The following is a 20676-nucleotide window of genomic DNA, read 5'->3' as shown; positions in this document are numbered from 1 at the left end:
ACACCCACAGCTAATCTCATGCAAGCCTCTCGCTGTTTTTTGAAAAGCAATTTTGAAACCAGCGATCCATTGTCCTTTTCCCCAATTTTAAAGCAGTTAACACACAGTCTCAGCCATGGATAACCAAGACAGGGAATGAGGAAAAAGGGTGTCTGCTGGTCAGTGCTGCTGGGTTGCCATGCACATCCCGGTGTTTACAGCTCCAAGCTGGCTACTGGCCACCGCTCCGGCAGTAAAACGATCCAGCTACTGTACTCTTGACTTTTGCAGCCTGTGAGCGGGCGGGGGAGATTGCGCAAGTGCTGGAGCAGCTGCAGGACCTTTCCCTCACTGAACTGGAGGCAGGGCTGGGCACGCCAGCCTGTTTATGTGCTGTTCCACAACCTTTCACCTACTTTGGCTATTTTGGCCGTGCGGGTAGCCCTTGGCAGCTCGACAGCTCCTGCGGCTGCAGTGTTGGATGATAGAAAGATGAGAACGGGAAGATGTGACCCTTGTTTGTACTGCTATTTCTGTCTTTTTTTTTTCCATGCAAAGGGCTGCATAAATATTTAGAAAACAAATGTGTTAGTATATTAAAGTATCAATCCAATTGCATAAATGCAGACCCATCTACAGGCAGAGGGCAAGTGCTTTGCCCACAATACTGCTGGAAATTTCATGAAGGGTTGCGAATACAGGTCATGCCCTTCAGTCATCAGACTATTCCTTCCACTTTCATTGAAAACTTTCTAGTGCTACTGTTCATTTCCACCCTGACTTACTGCTCCTCCTGGGTCACCATTTACCCTTCCTTACAGAAGTTGAATTAGAAGTTGCCTTTGCCCCTATTAGAAAATGTTAGTCTGGTTTCCCAGGGGAAAAAATGTCAATAATCTTGCCTGTTCACCTGTTTGCCAAACCATTCCTCCTAACCATTTCAAGCAAATTGGAATAGATATCAACTTCCCACAAACTCTGCATGAACTGACAGATGGTTTGGGGAGGAGAGATTCAAATTTTGGTCCACACTGAGGAAAAGGCAGGGGAAACTCAGCCAAGACTCACTTTACCAGAGGGGACCAACTCCACCAGTTGTCACACCTATTCTGGCTGATCAGGAGAGGGCACAGACCCCAGCACAGCATACTGTGTCTCTAGCACTTGTGGTTTAGGAAGAAGAGCCTTAAATTTGTGTCCCCTCAAAGAAAATGGTAGGGCAGAATCAGCCAAGACCCCTTCTATTAGGCATGAGCAACACGGCCAGTTTTCATGTATTCTGACTAGCCAGGAACATGGCTCTGACCTAAGTGCAGCACAGTGTGTCTCTGGCAGTCGGGAGGATATAAGGAACATTGAGGAGGGAGACAGCTGATTGAGATGGATAGCAACTAAGAGACAAGTGGACAGGAATCCAGGCTTCATTTGTTCCACTCCTCTGGACCCAGCTGTTGTGCAAAAAAGCAGAATGTTAACTCAGTTCCATTTTCTCAAGGATAGTCAGAAAAACATTACTGTGACTGAGCAACTGGAAGTGGTGTTACTGCCTTTCAAAATTTGCCCAGGGCAGTTCAGAAGAGGAAAGTTAAAATACTAGAGCAGCAGAAATGAGGCTCCATCTGATGAATACTGCAGTTCAGAATCCGGTACTGTCCTTCACCATCAAAATGCTGTTCTCTGACGCATGCACTTGTAACTGTCAAGTGTACTGGGGCTTTGGGAGGAGGGGGGAAATGGTGGTTCGGAGAGGAAGTAAAGTGAGAACAAACAGTACTGCAGTCAGGATTGTGGAGTTACTTGAAGCGGTTACAGTTTTCACAGCCTGGTCTTCTTCAGGTGCAGCTTGCAGTACCATGAATCCTGACACAGTGTTACTTTTGTGCCGAACACTTAGCTGTCTTATCCAATATACAGAACATCCTTATCAATTATTTCTCAGACATATCACTTATATTTACAGGAACAGAAAGTTATATTGTTCAGAACTACTGTAATATATAACCCATCAATACAAAGAGTGAGAAGCAAATTGCCATTATGGAGATGACACATTTCTTCCAGAAGCTCAGCGGAGTAATAAAACTGTTAATTGTTGCACTGCTGCTGATGTGTAAAATTGTTGTAGAAGTTTGTTCTGATTTGAAAAGCATCCAGGTTTTCAGTTACAGGAGCCTTGTCCTTTAAATAATTGGGGAAGGCAACACACTTCCTGTATTTCCTCCAGCTACAATTGTATTGTTTGTTCAGAGCTGAACTGAATACGTAAGATTTTTGTTCATTTCTTACTGCATAACTACGAGGAAAACTATAAGAAAACAAGTTGCTGTAAAGAAGAGGAATGTAAACAACAGGAATTATTCCTAGTAGACTTTTCCTCTATTCAGAACAAAGTGTGTGATATGACTACTCACAAACACTATTGAAGTTACTTATATTAAGCAGGGTGAGCACACCAACAGATTAAAAGAAAGAGTCTCAACAAGAACAGAAATAGAGACATTATAAACTAGAATAACTGCCTGGTATGGAGGACTTTCTTGACTGATATTTCATTGCAAAGTGCTAATCTTGAGATTCTTGCTTGCCATTGATTAGCGGCTTCAGGAAGAACATGAAAGAAAACAAAAACTGTCCTACACATGCTCCATAATTTAAACATTTTTTTTTCTGTTTAATTATATTTTTACTTCTGTGAGTCATCTGCAACTTGCAGGCAAGCAAAGTGAAAACAATCAAAAGCAAACTCCAACATCTGTTCTCAAATTTTCAACTTCTGGCAAGGACAAGAAAAATCAAAATGGTTATGTTTGTTATTTTATTATTTGTGTATATATATAAAATATATAATAATTATATATTATTATGTCTTCATTTTGCTTCATTTCACATTTCATAGGCCAACATTCAATCACTGTGGTAAAACATAACATATCCAATGGAACAATAAAGGAGTAACTCTCCCAATAAAATAACAAAACAGAAAGTAGAGTGAGAGTAGAACAGCAAGCAGGGGTAACATGTAATGACCAGGAAGACAAAAATGAGATAAAGTACAAAAAAAAAAATCTAATGCTAAACTAAAGCGTTCTCCTCTGCCTATTAAACTAAGTATACCAGTTTCTTGTTAGGAACCTATCTACCTTCCTATGAAAACAAAAGTATACCTATTTGTGTGTGCGTAGAAACATGTGTATCAAAACCAGACTAGAGTGACTATATGTAAATATTAAGTCTATATTTTTTGTATTGTTTTATTGCCACATGCTCCTGCTGTTATTGACGAAGATTTAGGAAATCACTAAGTCCTGTGCCGACATTAGCTCCATTCTTCAACACATTACGCAAAGCCTGCCTGTTGTGATGGGGACCGGGCAGCCTGGGGAACAGCCAGGCAGCACCCGAGATCAAAGTTCCCTCTCCAGGGAGGAGGAAAGGTGCGCAGGCTTTTCCCAGCTCATCCGTGACCCTGGAAGATGAGCCGACTGCGTGCGAGCTGCTCAGCACCTCTTAGGTCAGCTCCAGAGAGGGTAAATAAAGGGTCACACGGCAATTTGGGACCAGTGTGCCACCGAGGCAGCCGTCTTCAGTCGCTATTAATCCAGGTCACAGTGACGACATACATGGCAGGCACCCCGAACCCTGTGGCTCGGACCCGGGCTTGCTCCCTTCGCACCCCGACCCTGGCCTGCCACCAGTCGCAGCGCTGCATGCCCTGCGCTCCCTCAGGGACCGCTTCCCCCGGGTTCATCCCCCAGACACCAGCGCACCCCTCGGGGCGGCCCACACGGCTGCCAGCGCCCACCGCCCGCGGCGGGCCGGGCCGGGAGGGCCGGGCCCGCTCCCCACAGCCGCGGGGGCCCCGCCGCCGCCCACCGAGCAGCCGCGGGAGGGGGGCGGGAGCGCGGCGCCCTCGGATCTTGGCAAGGCCGCCCCGCCGCTGACATTGGCCACCCCCGCCCGGTAAACAAGGTCACGGGAAGCGGTGCAGGGCCGGACCAGGCCAGCCCCCCCCCGAGGCTCCCCGCGGCCTCCCCGGGCGGGGGACGGGGGACGGCACGGGGGGGGCAGGGGGGAGCCCTGCCAGCGGCTGTCACGAGCCGCTTGGCGCGGGGAACGTTCCGTTAGGGGCGGGGGGGCGGGGCCGCCGGAGCCACGCCCCCCGGGGACTGTAAATACAGGCGGCGCGGGACGTCGCCTGCCACAGGTGAGGGGACAGCGCGAGTCTTTACGGCACCTGCCGACCGACCGACCGACCGACCGACCTGCCGGGTTACCTGCCGCCCGCCCGCCTGCCACCTACCCACACATATACACACACCTATATACCCCCCGACAGACAGACCGACCGACCTGCCGGGTTACCTGCCGCCCGCCCGCTCGACTGCCAGCTACCCACACATATACGCACACCTGTACACCCCCCGACAGACCGACCGACCGACGCCCCGGGAGCGATGAAGGCCGCCCGGATCGCCCTGCGCACCGCCGCCCCCCTGGCAGGGGCCAGCGGCGGCACCAAGAGCAGCCGCAGCCAGTTGCCGCGGGAAGTGGAGGAGTTTTCCCGCTTCTCCCCCTCCCCGCTCTCCATCAAGCAGTTGTTGGACTTCGGTGAGAGGCGGGACGGGCAGGGGAGGGTCGGGCCCGGCGCCGCGGGGGGCGGCCGCGACGCCGTCGCCCCGAGGGTCGCTTCCCCGCTGAGGGGCGCGCCCGGGGGCTGCGGCGGGAGGGGGGGGCGGGGGCGGCGACCCTGCCCCCGCAGGGCTCCGGGATCTGACTGCGCCGGGGCGAGCCCCCTCGGGGACCTGCCGGCGGCGGGGAGGTCGCCTCGGGCGACCACCCTTGGCCTCGGGCACCCGTCGGCCGGGTGCCAGGCGATGGTGAGGCCTCGATGACAGCTGAGGATCCGCTACAGCCCGGTCTCGGGGTGGCGATGGGACGGGGGGCCGAGGGCTCGGTCAGCCGGCGGTGTTTTTCCGCGGCGCTGCCCGCTATCGGGGGGAGTCGCTAGCCCTGCCCCGCCGGGGCGGACGGGCTGTTCCCAGATCCGATTACCGGCTGGCGGCTGTGAGGCCCGTGCTCACATGACGCTTCTGGACGTCACCCCGACGCAGCCCGTGTTTACAAAGGCTGGAGTGCTTCTTCGAGAGGATTACAAATAAATCCCGTGTCTAAATGGGAAAAGTACAACTGTTCCTCCCAGGAACATGCTGTGTCTTGCTGTCATGTAAACAATATTCTGCACAAACATGTACATACGCTTAGGAGAACTGGCCAGTAATGGCATGATGGTTACGAAGGAATAGTCCTGAAATCTGTGGAAAGACAGTGATTTGTAGCTGTATTTTGACACTTCTCAAACAAAGTTTTTATTTTGCATTTATTCATAGGATCAACTAATGGATGTGAGAGAACCTCTTTTGCATTTTTGCGACAAGAACTTCCTGTGAGGTTTGCAAACATACTGAAAGAAATAGATCTTCTTCCTGATAAATTACTAGGCACTCCATCAGTACAATTAGTAAAAAGCTGGTAAGTAAGAACTACTTGAATTCAGCCTGTAAAATAGCATAGCTTTGACAACTTCATTGTAGACGTTTTGAACAGTAGAAGACAGTAACAAAATAAACTAGAAATGCAGTTGCTTCATCAAAGCTGGACTGCAAACTGTTACAATGCTGGCCTTTTCTAAAAATTAAATGGAAAACCAACACTGTTAAATTATTATTTTAAATAACTGATAGAGCAAATCTCACTTCTTACTCTTGAAGTAAGTAAAGACTTTACTATGTTTTTACATAGCCCTCAGCTACACAAAAATGGGAAAGCAGGCTATATGTTTGGGTCTTTCACTGATGGAATTGCTACAGAGCTTCTGTTCCATAGCATCTTGCCTTGGCCTGCACAGCAAGCTTTTGGAGTTCAGTTAACAAAATCTTGTGGTTGACAGTGTTGAATCTGATTTAACTTCACTTTACTGGCACAGTTGCAGCATTTGCAAGGATGTCTGACATAAAGGGCAAAAGTATTAGAGTTACTGTAGCAACTGTTCTTAATCTAGCAAACAGGTGTGCCTTTGCAATATGCATCAAGGCTGTCAGATGTTACCACAGGAGGCTCAAGTAATTAGCTTGTGCCAAAGCGGATCCGATTTAGAGTAATTATGCTTGGATGGCTTCCTGATCAATATTGTCATTTGCATCCTCTTTTGAAATGCCTGTCTTCTCAAGAATTGTAATGGGATCCGATGTACCTAAAGTGAGGGTTTAGATTCCTTTCAGGGTGGCGGGCACAAGAAAAGACTTAAAATTTCCTGGGGGTTTAGGCAGTCAAGAAGTATCCATCTTGGATTGAACTTGAATACTTAAAAGATAATTCAGTCTTCTAGCTGACTTGTGAAGAGTAATGATTTGGACAAGACAAAAGTATTTTTCCTGTTCCTAGGCTAATAAAAATCAAAGTAATAGCATATTTCTTGTGTTCTTTTTGTAATAGGTACATCCAAAGCCTGATGGAGCTGGTTGAGTTCCATGAGAAAAGCCCAGATGACCAAAAAGTCTTATCTGAGTAAGCTTGTCATTTGTTTCTTTGAACTTTCTCCCTCACATTCTATCCTTTGCAATACAGTCCACTTAGAATGACAGCTGTAATAAGCCGACTTTGATAATAGTCATATTTGATATAGATAGCAATATTTGATAATAGATAGCATGAAGTGTTGTGCATAAAGCAACCTGATTTAAATCTCTCATTATGTTTAGAAATACTGCAGATAAATATGACCTGTTGCAGCTCAGTTTCAATGGCATACTGCCCTCAGTCCTGGCAGAGAAATAACAACAAAATATCTGTGATGTCAAATCCCTGCTTTCCAAGATGTCAGCTGGGGATCTATTTCCCTTCCTTGCCTTCTCTTCAGCAGTGAATCTGACATGGCTAATGATTGCACCTTCTGTATTAAAAATATCAAAATCTTATGCTTTAGGTCAGTGAGGAATTTTACAAGAATGAAAAAATAGGCTGTATTTTAATGTTAAGGTTGTTATGCACTCATCTGTGCTGCTGTGGGATTAGATAATGACATTGTACAAAGCTTGCCTCAATGTAGTCCTAGAATAATGTTCTAAAAAGTTCTTTTTTACCCAGCTTTATAGATACATTAATTAGAGTCCGAAACAGACATCATGATGTGGTTCCTACAATGGCACAAGGAGTAATTGAATACAAAGACACTTTTAAAGTAGATCCTGTCACCAATCAAAACATACAGTATTTTTTGGATCGTTTCTACATGAGCCGTATTTCCACCCGGATGCTAATGAACCAACACAGTAAGTAGAAATATTTATCTGAGGAAAAACTTCAACCTAGTGAGAGACATGTTAATGTAACTATTTCTTAAAACTTTTGATCTGTCTCTGATGACTTTGTGACACTGAAAGGTTAGAAACTCCATCTATGACTTTCTGTAATTAGTCTAGTCTAGAAAACAAGTTTTCCCATTACTTTTGTAAGTCTTGTGCAGAATATGTAGGGATCTCATTATTTACATCTGAAAAGCCTTTAGATGTTGAACTACAGAAAACCCAACATAGTTTAGCAGTAGATAACATTGTTTATGCCTTTTGTGAGTTAAAACACTCTGTATTTTATGTGATTATCTGTTGTGATCAGTGTGTAACTCTAAATTTAGGGCTTTTTAGTAGTACAGTATTTGGGATTAAATACAGTATTGTTTTCATCTCAAACAGCCCTTCTTTTTGATGATAAGTCCAGCTCGGGGCATCCAAGGCACATTGGAAGCATTGATCCTTGCTGCGATGTTGCTGAAGTAGTGAATGGTATGTGTTCTCAGATCCTTAACGTAACTCTTCATGATCAGTGTTTATATCTGATTGCAAGCAATTTGGGTAACCAATATGATGTATATGATGCTGGCTGGCTTTTATTAAAATTGCTGTAAAGCAGTCATAACAAAACAAAAGCTTGTATAGGACAGAATTTAAAATGAAGTAACAGTAAAAAATCTTTTGTAGTAAGACCTAGAAAGTGGCAGATGAGGTAGGAATTAAAGTTGTCTGTGGTATTGAGATCGGCCTTACCTCCTGATAAGATGTTTGTCTTACAGAATTATCAAGTTTTACAGAGGATTTGCCCATGCTGCTGTAATTGCACCCACTGTGTGCATTAAAAACTGAGAATAAATAGGCAATGTTACTACTCATTTGAGATGCAGGCTTATGGTTGGTAACACCTTAGCAGCTAATGCAGTTAACCATATTTTGCCATGCGTTAGCAAGAATTTCTACCGTGTTTGATATTACGCTTCACATATTTTATTTAAATATTTCAGATGCTTTTGAAAGTTCCAAGATGTTGTGTGACCAGTATTACTTAACAGCTCCGGAACTGAAACTTACCCAAGTGAATGGTAAGACAAGAGCTTTTACATCTGTCTTCCTATCAGTCACTGAACTGCTGCTTTCACTGAATCAAAAGGCTCCCATTTCTATAGCCATAATGGTATATACCAGTTGGTCTGTCTTGGGCTAGTTCCTCTTCACTTTCTGTTCGTTCTAGGCAGCTCATTTAGTCTCCTGTGTGAGAACTAGATGTCATTGTATCTTAAACGCTAGATTTCCTGAGGTACTATTTAGAGTTTGAGAGAAGTTAGGACTAACCTGTACTTAGAAGTAACATGAGAAGTTCCTAGAGGGGAGCTCTGTATCTAGGGTGAGGAAGTGGGACTTCTGACTGAAATGCTGCTTCTGGTCCAAGCTGCCTGCATGTGTCTGTTCTTGGGCAGTTTGCTTAACCTCTGAAATTCTTTACTTTATAGAAGGGAATTAATACTTGCTTTTATTCAGTTTATTTGAAAAGAAACTTACTAAGCAAGTGGCAATTACAGTCTAAACACTGGTATAAGTACATAAAGTTGTTGGCTCATTTGGAGCAGGGGGACAAAACTGAAACTTGATTTTCTTGTTTGTTTTGGCATACTGCTTGCTTATTGTAAAACTTGGATGCAATACAGAAATTCCACTGCCCTTTTCTAAAACTTGCTTTTATTTTTCCCTTCCTCTAGGAAAGTCTCCAGGAAAGCCAATTAATATCGTATATGTCCCATCTCATCTGTTTCACATGCTTTTTGAGCTCTTCAAGGTACGTCAGTATAAACTGTTTCTTCCCTTAGTATGAGCAGAAGCGCTGATACTTGAAATCTCTAGCTAAATTAAGTAAAGTTTTGCGCAGGACAGTGAGGTTTCTAAAATTTTTCTTATTTGATAAATAGCTTTGGCAGTTGGGAAAGGGATGATTGCAGTTTGTAGGAGAGTATTTGGGTGCTTATATGTGGTAGTGAATGGGACACGGTAAGGGAGGGAGTGTACAAGTGGGACATGAGGTTGTGGCCACCACTAGTCTCTTGCTTTCAGAGATTACATCTGCAGTGCAGACTTGCCCTGGTGCCTTTTGTGGAGTGGGTGGTGCATCCTAAACTAGTGAATGAGGCTGAACTACTGTGCTGTCAACATGAGATGCAGAATTCTGGCAGCCTTTAGCAACTGCTGAATTCTGCTCTTCTTGAGAAACCTGGTGACTTTCAAGGGAGTTAAATGTTTAAATTACACTGTCGGGCAAGAATAGTATTATCTTTCACGTGTAGAAGAGACTTGGCTATGCTTAGTCACTTCTAGGTGCAAGACCTCCTCTGCGCCTGTTAAGCTAAACTGCCAAGTGTGTCCCTTGGTAACAAGGCACTGATAGGTACAGAGGGTAGTGTGCTCAGCCTCTGCATAACCAGGGGCATGGTATGATTTTAAGTGCACAGATCTAACAGTCTGATAATGATGACCTTCTTTTTCTGTAGAATTCAATGAGGGCAACTGTTGAATTCCAAGAAAACAGTCCTTCCCTTTCTCCAATTGAAGTGACGGTTGTTCTGGGACAAGAAGACCTGGCAATTAAGGTATCTTGTTGGGCTACTACAATATGGGCTTACTGTAATCTTTATGATTGCATATGCTGCAGCAAATTCTATTAAAGGAAATTCCAGCCTCTGACAACAGATCAGATACTATGCATGAACAATCTGTTGATAGCCTCCATTATCTAACTGAAAAATGATATGCTGCAAAACAAATGTTTGCATTTATTACTATTGGAAAGGTTTGTTCAAATAAGTGTCTTAAATAACAACAATCGTATACTGAGAGTGTTAACTTTATTGTCTATTAAATCAGGTTTCAGACAGAGGAGGTGGTGTTCCAGTAAGGAAAATTGAGCAGTTGTTTAGCTACATGTATTCCACAGCACCAAGGCCGAGGATGGATGATGGACGAAATGCCCCTCTTGTAAGATATTTTCAATACTCATGTTGCTAATAAGGTTTCTGTAAGTGGTGGACAGATTGGTAGGTTAATAAATAATGAAACACTGTCTGTGTTATGCTTTGTGGGAGCATGTGAAGATTATTGAGCCTCATAAATATGAATTAACATTTTCTGAAACAGATTTTTAATATCTAGCTCGGTGGAAAAAAACGTGCTTTTAAAGGTGTAAACAAAGAACAACACTCCAACTTGAATCTAATCTTGGTGGTGTTTTTTTTCTTATACTCCAGTGATAGTAATTTACTTGGTCTTCACTCCTACTCAGTCCTCAAACATAGTATGATTTATGCTGTCTTTATGGAGGCATGCAAGCACAGCTGGAGTAGGCTTAGACTATTGATTTTTTTTTTTGTTGTTGTTGTTCACCAGTAGTAAACTCCTTTTACTAATGAAGCTGTACTAGCAGAAAAAAGGGAGGGAAAATACAGAAATGTAATGGTAAAAGTAGGACACGTATATAAAGCCTTCCCTCTTCCATGGAGATCTGAGATATTTTTTTTTCCCTGTGGTTCTGGTTTTTTTCTTAATGGTCAGTTTCAATATTCTGTATGCAAAGGACTTTGAAACAGTTTAAAATCCCTGAAGACTTTCCAGCTACTTATTTTTTTATTAGCTCTTGCAACTTAAAATCTTTTTTGTACTTTTATTTTTAGGCTGGCTTTGGGTATGGCTTGCCAATTTCTCGCCTGTATGCTAAATACTTTCAGGGAGATCTAAATCTCTACTCCATATGTGGTTATGGAACAGATGCTATTATCTACTTGAAGGTATGTATTTTGATTTGGTTAAATAAAAGATAAACTAGCATTAATGCAATGGGGTACCTAGTGAGTGTCATTGTAAGGTGAACATTCTCTGCTCATGGGTAGAAAACCCTTCATCTTTATTAAGAAAGGCTAGGAAGATTTGTAACTGGTATCTAGAATTAAAAAGGTTACTTGGCTTTAACAAGTTTACTTGAAAAACTACTACTGAGAGCCCTGTTAGTTTTCAGATTGTATTAAGATGTGTTATCTCACTTGCTCCCAGTACTTTGTATTCCATGAACCAGTAGGTAATAGGTGTGAACAACAGATCTGGTTTCTTTACTCTTGACAGCCATAAGGTCTGTATAAGCTAATCCGTAAAAGTCTGGTACCTGCTGTTATTCAACATCTGTCATATATGGGATTCAGGTATCAGTAATCTTGAATACCTGGTCTATAACATAGACTGCTGCTTTTATAAGTAAATAGGAATACCTGTTCTTTTCTACTTTCTGTGCTTACTCATGGGGGGGAAAAACTGGCTTTGAACTTCTACTAGTAAGCCAACAATATAGTCCAAGCACACTGAAGCACAACCAGAGAAGCAGTACAGAAGGAAGAGATGGTTCAGCTATATACATATTACATTTTTATTTAATTTCCCGATAGAATGTGAATTTAAGCTGCAAAATATGGAAGTTGGGAAGGAGCATATTTTAAAGTTTCTGTGGAACTTTGTAAATGAAAGTTCATGTCTTCCAGCACTACCTTGAAAAAAAGGGGTTACAGGGTAATGCTTAAGGCCTATAAATGCATAATATCATTCATTGTTACTGCATTTGTCCTGCCAAATTATCCAAAGCAAACTGAAGGACTTAAACTACTGCATCTACTATAGAAACACTTGTGTAAATAACTGTTTTGGGGTGTCACTGCCTTAACACTTGAAATACATTGTGAATTTTTACAAAGTGGCGTTATTGAGAGTTAAACTTTTTTCCTCCTTGATTTTTAGGCGCTGTCAACAGAATCTGTGGAAAAACTCCCAGTTTTTAACAAATCTGCTTCCAAGCATTACCAGGCTACCTCAGAGGCAGATGACTGGTGTGTCCCAAGTAAAGGCCCCAAGAACGTATCAAAGCAGAATGCAGCAATCTGAAGAGAAGTTGGTATCCACACACCCAAGGGGATCAAGCTGCCTCATCAAAAAAGGCTAGTGTTTGGAAGTATTCATCTGCCTCCAAACAAGCAAATTCTTCCATTTTGGGACTGGCAGAAGAGAAAACAATGAGTGTTACAGCCTAGGCTGTATGCACTGCATGTGGAACCTTGCTGTGGACTTCAGTATCAGGAAAATAGGAGCACATACGTCTTTAAAGAAAAGATGTGTATAGAGGAAAATCAGATGACCATTTTTTTCCTTATGATCAAGGACTTGATGTGGTAAAGGTGTGCAATTTTTGAGTCCTGTTTAATGCTTGAATTCTGAATGCTGATAAATGTCAGTTATTCTGCTGTATATTTTTCTCCTAGAGTAGTTGTCAGCAGTTTATTGTATTACAGAACTTCTCAGGTAGATAGATAACACCTGTACTTTAAAGCTTTATCTAAAGTATTACAACATTTGAAAAAGATCCTCTTAACATGGCAGTCTTGTAGCAAGATACAAACAGCATTCAAATAACAGCCTGACCGAAAGAGAGAGAGCCCTAGGAGGTAAGGAGGAAGTGTTTTCCATGTGTAAGGAAGTCCTGTTTCAAAAAAACCCTGTATTCCAGTAATAATTCTTATGTGATGCCTTGCTCTGAGTTGCATTGCTAGATTATATTAATCTTATGCTGTTCATGGAGAACTAGTCAAGTAAGGCTCCTATGCATAAGGTAACTAAGTAGAATTGGGATAATTTAGACAGCTACTGGAAAGAGATGGAAAGCTAGTTGGTTATAGCAGCTGTAAGGTTAGGCCACAACAAGCCTACATCCCTGCGCTCCAGAAAGCATGTGCCAGGTCAGTCAGTCAGGATTTTCTAAGAACTGGAGTCAGATATGCAAGTTGAACAGAAAGGTTTTGGTGATCTGCATTATGTAAACATGATGTGAGAAACGGCATGTTTAAAACATGATCTTATGCTTCCTTTTTGTTGTGCTGTTAGAAGGTTAGTGGCTCAGTACACTAAACCAAAATCTGCCTATCTTTGTCACATCTGCATTGGACCACACTAGCTCAAAATGGTACATGGGCATTCTATACCCTGAAAGCTGTGGTGAGCACTGAAGGTCTGTTTGGAAAGGTTTTCAGGAAGAGTGGTGTTGGAATGAGGATTTTTATTCTAACTGTCCATTGCAATGGAAAGGACTTAAGAAATGAGAAATTTCAAAATAGGAACAGTGCTGAAAACTTAGGAATATCAAAATAGTGGGGAAGTGCCACAGGAACAGTGCCAGTAGGGGAGTGCTGTTGGGAAAATACTGAAAATACTCCATTTTCAATAAGCTGCTTCCTTTCACATCATCTCTGTGCATTTTCCCCCTTGTAAGCAAGGAAAACTAAGGAACAGAATAGAAATTAAACTAACGGACACTGCAAAACTGGCCAGTCAAAGTTCATCAGGACTGTATAATATTACTTTTTTTACTAATTGGAGGATTATTTTAAGTGATGTGGTCCTCTGCAGTAAGTCAAGTACAGTGTTTAAAGCATCCTGCTCTGTCATATATGACAGTTCTCTAAAACAGATGTGTATTTGTTGGACAGAAAGCTACTCCATACTCTACATATTAAATATTGTTTTAATAGGAATGAGAGAAATCTGGACCTACCTTTGTTTTAGAAGTCCTATTAGGACAGATTTCTCAATCAAAAATAGTACTCTGATATACTGAACTTCAAAAACCAAATTTAGATTTGTTGGTGGTAACTACTGAGCATAATGACTTCAGTAGTACATCAAGGCTGTTTTTATCCCAGTGAATAAGCTGCAATCACCAAAGGTCACGAGATCATGTATCTGAGCTCAGCTCAGTGAATGAAATGGGTAATAAAAATGAAGTATCTTTGTCTAGAATATACAGGTGTGAAAAAGCTGTCTTTGCTGCCATAATATATTTCAGTATTTGTTGATTTATTTTTTTTGTGTTGAATACATGGTCACAAAAACATACCTAGGTAGTCATTGTTGTGAAGTAAACATAAATAAGACCTCTGCACCTGCTAATGCTTGAACATGAGTTGTGATCTCATGGTGTACTGTACATCTGTAGCATAGCTGCAGCTACTTCAGGTAGGAGCTGTAACTTCTCGAAGCAGCTGAAGCACATGGGTGCTGTAAACTACATCTGCAATGCTGCTTGCAGAGAGAAGCTGCAGAAGATATTCATGATGCAGACAGAGGAATGTATAGCACTTAAGGAACCCATGTGGAATCTGTAATAGTAATCACTTAAGGGCTATCGATATAGATAATACAGTATCTTTTTCAGCATTTACTGAATTTTTATTCCTGAAAGTAGAGCTGTAGTTTTAAGCCTTGTACTTGGATGTAGATGTTAAAATAATTTTGTAATAAAATCTTCTATATGGTTGTCTGGTATCTTTATTTTCTTCTAAGAAGTCTAGTGCAAGCAAGGGCCTTTTATTGTAAGTGTTGTCAAATGGAGTTGAGCAAAGCAACTTTCATACTGTGTCAAGTAGGTGTAGCAGGGGAAAGAAACCCTGCAACAAGGGTTGGCTTATGCTGAAGTGTTGTATATGCTGAGTTTATAGTACCTAAAATCAGTACATCACCTTCCTCTTGCTCTCCTTGCACTTTACTCATCCATCTTCAGAGATGAGAATTGAGAACCATGTACATTCTACCCTTTCAACTATTCTTTTTTTTTTTTGTTCTGCAGTGAAAAATGTAAAAATTCACCACCAGTTTTAGTTCTACATAAAAGAAGACATCCGTTCTTTTTCCCCATCCACCCTTACTGTCTCGCAGTCCCTAGAGACAGGGTTTTTCCAAGATGAAATACATAGACATGCATTCTGTCGCCCACAGCAGGCTCGGCAGATGTACACGCTGCACGTGGGAGCCAGGCGTGCCATGGATGTGGCAGGGAGGTACCTGCCCTGCTGAGCGGCCTGTGTTGAGCACATGTCTGTGGCAGGCAATGCATGGTCTCTCTGCAGCGTGCTGCTCACAGGCCACCAGTTCCAGCCAAGCTCTGGCAGTCCAGAAGGTGCCAGAAGTTGAAATTACTTTTTTTCCCTTCTCCCCACACAAACCCAGTGAGTGACAGAGGCCATGCATCCAGCTCCTGATTCAGCAAAGCTCCTGAGGTACAGGACTAGCTTGCTCCTAGTGCGTCAGAGGTTCACTGAAATCAGCAAGTTTACTCATGGCTAAAAGGCATTCTGGTTTCACAGGAGATAAGCAGATGTTGCACTTCCCCCCCCTTTGCCCCCCCCCAGTCAGGACCTTTACAAAGCCAGGTTCCTGATGTCAACAGAAACCACACCAAAGCACCCTATGTTTTCTCTTCCAGATCGTTAACTAAAAACCCATACGCTGATTTTGTTACTGGTGCCTTGTGCAGATTAATCTCCCTGGAACCTTGATAAGCGGTTGTTCATTATCATCTTCTTCCTATCACTTAACCAAGCTTTCAAATCCACCAGACTTTGCCCTTAGTGTGCAATAATGTCCTTCCTAGAGCATTATTACAAAACAAGCTTTGCTACCTTTGATAAGAAACACTACTGGACTGGAAAAATAGATATTTTTTTTTCCCCCCTTATGGTAGTGATGACGATGACAGGATCAGGTCATAACCCCCAAGAATTGTCTGCCCTTCGATTCTTGAGCGGTTTTGGCAAACAGAAGGCAGAACTCAGCAGTTTATGATCCTTTAGCTCAGCAAATTTGCGGGGGTGGGAACAGTGAAGAGGAAGGGGCACACTGCTGGGTTAACATCATTGGGTTTGCATTCCCCCAAAGCTGACAATGTAATTCTAGATGCTTATATCGCAGTCCCGTCTCACAGGCCCTAAGGTGGTTTTGCATGTCCACGCTGGCATGCGCATTCAAGATAGAATGACTGACTCAGTACTGGGCCAGATGCTGCTCCTCCTTGCAGTCAGCAATGAGAAAGCAGGACATGCCAGTCCGTTTCTCAGTTGGTCTTGCTTCTCTCCACTCACTTTGTAGGCAGGAAAGGGCAGAAGATCCCCACGGACAGTCTGAATTCTTCCCTGCAATCTCGAGTCTTGGGTGGCACACCAAAAGGCTGGAACACAGTCCCTGGTCCTCAGACTATTCTGAGGCCTCTTAGTAAAGTAATATTGAAGTAGAAAAATATCTATGGGGTACCAGGAGCTGCTCTCCATCAGCTCTCCTCAATATTCCTTCTGCAGCTATGAAAGAAAACCAAAACAGAGTGCAGTGAATTGTCCCACATAGAATTAGCACAGATTTTCCTGTGTCACTCCTTTCCTTTGCAGTTCCTAGCAGGAAGAGGGAAGAGAGGAAAGGACCTACCTGACTTCCTGCGGTGTGAGAGGGACAGCCTCGAGGAACGAGCCTCATGCTGCCTTGCTGGAGCCATGTCCAGTCGAAAACCTGGACAGACCTGCAATGTGGGAAACACAGCAAGAGGAGTGAACCACCGTTCCCACCATTTGGGGCTGCAGAGCATCCTCCTGGAAGGTGACAGAGACTTTCTAGTTTAGGACAGCCATACTTTAAGTTGCTCTACTATGATGTATCCAGATATGACCTGTCTGAAAGGCTCAAATAAGAAAATCAAGTGAAAAAAAGGTAATTTCACTGTTGTTCACATGCTGGGCTTCCTGTACTATGTCACATTAAGGGACTGGACCCGAAATCCAAGAGCCTTGGCATAGGATTTGGCACACCAAGTACAACACCTTATCATGACACTACATCTGTCTCTGTATGTATGTGCCAAGGTATAGGTTGGATAACTAAGCTCCCTCTTTCGTGATCAGAGCTGATATATCCACAGGCCCCCAGAAAGCTATCAGCTCCTCATGAAGCAGACACCTACTTCTGTCCAGCTGAATAGCTCTTCTGTCTTCAATGGCAGAGTGCAACCGACTGTCATGGGCCCCAGACACCTGGGGCACACGTAGGCACCTGCATTTAGATAGCTTCAGCTGTGAGCTGGCTCCCAGCTAATTCAGTTACCTCAAAATAGACACCCAGTGCTATCTGAGGAACCTTGGAGTGCTCTGTCTGTCTCTCACCTGGCACTCCAGAAGACCAGAGATCTTCCACAGGTCCTTTGTCATGTCTGCCAGTCCCATGCAAATCCCTTGTGTGGATGTTCTTGGCTTTCGCAAGTATCAGCAAATGCTTATGTTCAGAAAAATGACTCAAATCCCCTTACTAGTTCTGGCTGGTGGTGGGAGGCTGGAAATACAGAGCTCAAAACAACGTCACTGCTGTGTCATTGCTGCCCAGGGAAGATAATGAAAAATCCCAGACAATATTTATCCTGCAGCAAATGCCAGTGGGGATCATTCCAGATGAATGCCGCTGGCTGCTGGCACAAACTGTGTCAGCCTGGAGCTGCTGCTGCACAGCTTGTCACCACTGGCTGCACCCCCCAGCATTGCGGGTCTCTCTGGGTTTGGGCTGGCCGTGGTGCCACATGGCTGCAGGGGACAGCACGAGGCTCTTGGCTTGGGGCTCTGCACCCCTCACGGTGGCTGTGCTGCCTGAGAGCTCTGAGCCGTGCTTGCTCCGCCTGGGACACCCAAATACCAGTCACTGGGCAGAACTGCTACAGAAAATGATGAGCTAACTGTAACCGATGCCGCTTGTTACATACCATGAGGCATGCCAAGAAAGCAGATGCATTGAAAGCTCTTTTCTGAGTGTTTGTTCTTTACAGTGGTTTTCTCTTCCCAGCAGCTTTACCATCCACAACACTCCTGGTTGATTTTTAACAAATTAACTGAGAAATAGGGTGGAATACCTGGCAGGGTTATTTGTCCGTTCCTCCAGTCGCTGTGGCATGCAGCAGGGTTAGCAACGTGCATCTCAAAGGGTATTGGTGACCTGGAGTCACTCCCTGCTTACAAAGGGTATTACTGGAGGAATTCAACCTTCACGCAGGGGTGGAGCAGATGGTTTCTACCACTCTAGGTATTAACAGATATGTGTTGTTGCTTCACAGACTGCAGGATGCTGTTTGCTCAGGTGTAAAACTTCATTTGTGTTGACACAGAAGCACTTGTTTGTGCTTAGTTAGGGCCTGTTATAAAACCCTCTGAACTCCCTGGACAACTTTCCCTGGCTTCTGATCAGCTTTGCCTCAGGTTTTACATAAGTCCACAGTGAAGAAAGCTTCATTTTCAAGATCTGACCAGGGACACTCTTAAGTTTATATTATTCATGTTACTTGTGGAGATGCCCAGAAGCCTTCTGCTGGCCCCAGTCCCTCCATGTGCTTTGCCTCTGTGGCTTTGCCCTCCTGTTCCTCTGTTCTTCCCACTCCTGCTGCTGGTGCCAGGCTGTGCGTGCTCTGAGCATATCTTCTGTAGCTGAAGGATAGGAACAGTGCTTTGGAGGCATGTCACACTTCAAAAAGCTTTTGATGATTTTTTTAAGGCCATTGGATAATCAATTCACTTGAGGGGGAAAAAAACCCAAAACACCTAAACAAACAAAAAAAATCATAGCACCTTCTGCCTGTTCCCAAGCTTCTGTCTTTCAAATGACAACATCCATGTCAGAACAGCTGGAAAAATGTCAAAACTATTCACTGGAGTGCCATAAATTGATGCAGGCAGACCTTGGAAATGATATTACAGAGATTAGTATTCAGAGCTGACCAAAAAAGGTTTTCATCCTTCTCCAGAGAGTTGTCCTTGCCTTCTCCTTTGCTCTGCAGCAGAATGATGTTCTCCACCTGTGAGTATTGACATTAAGGGAGAGGATGTGTCTTGACTTTAAATCTGCACTACCACAGTCAAACAGAGCAGAGGAGAACTGCAGATCTTCCCACTTCTTCCCAGGAATGAACACACTCACTGCTATAGGAAATGAGAGTCTTGGGGGAGAGGGTCTATCCCCAACAGCACACTTTTCAGAGGGAAGCTGTTCCATTTCGTAAGAACAGAAAGAAGATTCCAGCAAAGCTGTTGACAAAGGCCGAAATAAATGCTCTTCACAATTTCTTTGAAGTATATTAACACTGGAAGGTTTGGCCTTTTTAAAAATGTAAACATTTTTAGCAGAATATCGGTATATTGGTGTACATTATGTTAAGCTTTCACTTACGAAAGTTTGGGGTTTTTCCCCCCAAATAATAGATTCAGAAGCAGTTGCTCAATTGTTCTCATGTTTATAGAGTATGGGTATGGAATACAGAATGCAGGTAATGGATCAATAGGTTGCCTATGAGCATGTCAGAACTGCTGATGTAATTCACTGCTCTTTTCTGTAACGTGCTTCTAACATATGGTAACTATTTTCTTTTTCAAGCAATAAAAAAGTGTGATATAATGTGGTATAAATATATTAACTAGCATAAACAATAAATATTAGAGTAATAATAATTCATATTTAGACCTCACACCATGTCCACTGAAAACTGTGACAAGTTTCCTGTTGACACCAGCCAACTGTGGACAAAGCCAAAATGGTTTGAGCTGCGGATGGGTAGAGGAGACACACACTCCTGAAGGTCTCTAGAAGACATGCTGTCGAATTTGTAACGCCTTCGGAGTGCAAGCCCAAACAGGAGGCTGGCTGCAGTGTGTTGCCTGCCATGCGGTCTGCAAGACAGCACCTGTTGTGCTGGAGAAATTTATGATCAAGTGACACACCTAGGGGAGGAAGAGGACTAGGTGACATGCATTTAGACATTCAAGATATATTGAACAGAAACACATATATGCACATATGGCAAATTTAAAGGTACTGAACTGGCCAACAGCCCTTGCTTCAGCCCCGTTCCCCTTATCCAACACAGTGCAACCCTTATACTGGAAAACCTTGAGCTCCAAACACCTGAGACAAGAGGGGATCAGCTCTCAGCCTTTCTGCTCAAGCCAGGTGAGACCAAAAGCCCAGGTCCACACTGGGGAAGCCTGCGTGCAGAGTTGCTGTTGCCTCTGAGGTGTTAAGCATGTCCCTGTTCAGCAAAGCAGGCAGGTTGTCCTTGTGTTCCCAGCCACCAAGGGCCCAGCTGGGAGAAAGGGGCTTTGCCCACGCCTAGAGACAGAAGGACAGAGCTCTTTAACAGCACACAACAGTGACCAGCTGCAGCTTGTGCACATTTCACAGGCTGAGGCCTTTTTAAAAAAAAGGATTAAGAATGTCCAAACCCCGAGCAACATGAGGGCCTGCTTCAATACAGCTGGAAGATTATTCCAGCTGTTTGGGGCTGGGAGCCTAAGAAAGAGAAGCTTGCCTCCTATAGTCAGTGGAACTCCAGACATTTGGATGTGAATAGCTTGGTTTAAGCAGAGGGCAGACTGGCAGCTAGTGCTAGATGAAAGGACACAAAACAGTGCTGTAAATAAGGAGTGAACATTTATAAACCTTAAAAATA

General features: G+C 43.6%; 1 protein-coding gene and 1 long non-coding RNA gene across 3 annotated transcripts; one reads left to right on the top strand and one right to left on the bottom strand.

Annotated features, from left to right (window-relative positions):
- The first annotated feature begins 4162 nt into the window (after nucleotides 1-4162).
- Nucleotides 4163-14694, top strand: PDK4 (pyruvate dehydrogenase kinase 4). Its single transcript, XM_055708875.1, has 11 exons — nucleotides 4163-4587; nucleotides 5367-5508; nucleotides 6472-6543; nucleotides 7123-7307; nucleotides 7728-7817; nucleotides 8330-8407; nucleotides 9062-9138; nucleotides 9845-9943; nucleotides 10218-10328; nucleotides 11021-11134; nucleotides 12129-14694. The coding sequence occupies exons 1-11, from the start codon at nucleotides 4434-4436 to the stop codon at nucleotides 12270-12272; spliced, it is 1266 nt and encodes a 421-aa protein (XP_055564850.1). The 5' UTR covers nucleotides 4163-4433; the 3' UTR covers nucleotides 12273-14694.
- Nucleotides 14695-15646: 952 nt separating this feature from the next.
- Nucleotides 15647-18184, bottom strand: LOC114014839 (uncharacterized). 2 transcript variants are annotated; one of them, XR_003558513.2, is made up of 3 exons: nucleotides 17360-18184; nucleotides 16632-16722; nucleotides 15647-16507 (listed from the first exon to the last, which is right to left on the bottom strand). It is a non-coding gene; the product is annotated as an uncharacterized LOC114014839 (long non-coding RNA). The 2 variants fall into 2 exon arrangements; XR_003558512.2 differs by having other exon boundaries at nucleotides 15648-16507; nucleotides 17947-18180.
- Nucleotides 18185-20676: the final 2492 nt, after the last annotated feature.

This window comes from Falco cherrug, chromosome 4 (genome assembly GCF_023634085.1).
Source record: "Falco cherrug isolate bFalChe1 chromosome 4, bFalChe1.pri, whole genome shotgun sequence".
Classification (NCBI taxonomy): Eukaryota; Metazoa; Chordata; class Aves; order Falconiformes; family Falconidae; genus Falco; species Falco cherrug.
Note: the sequence above shows the minus strand (reverse complement) of the source record. Positions and strands in the feature narration are given on the sequence as shown.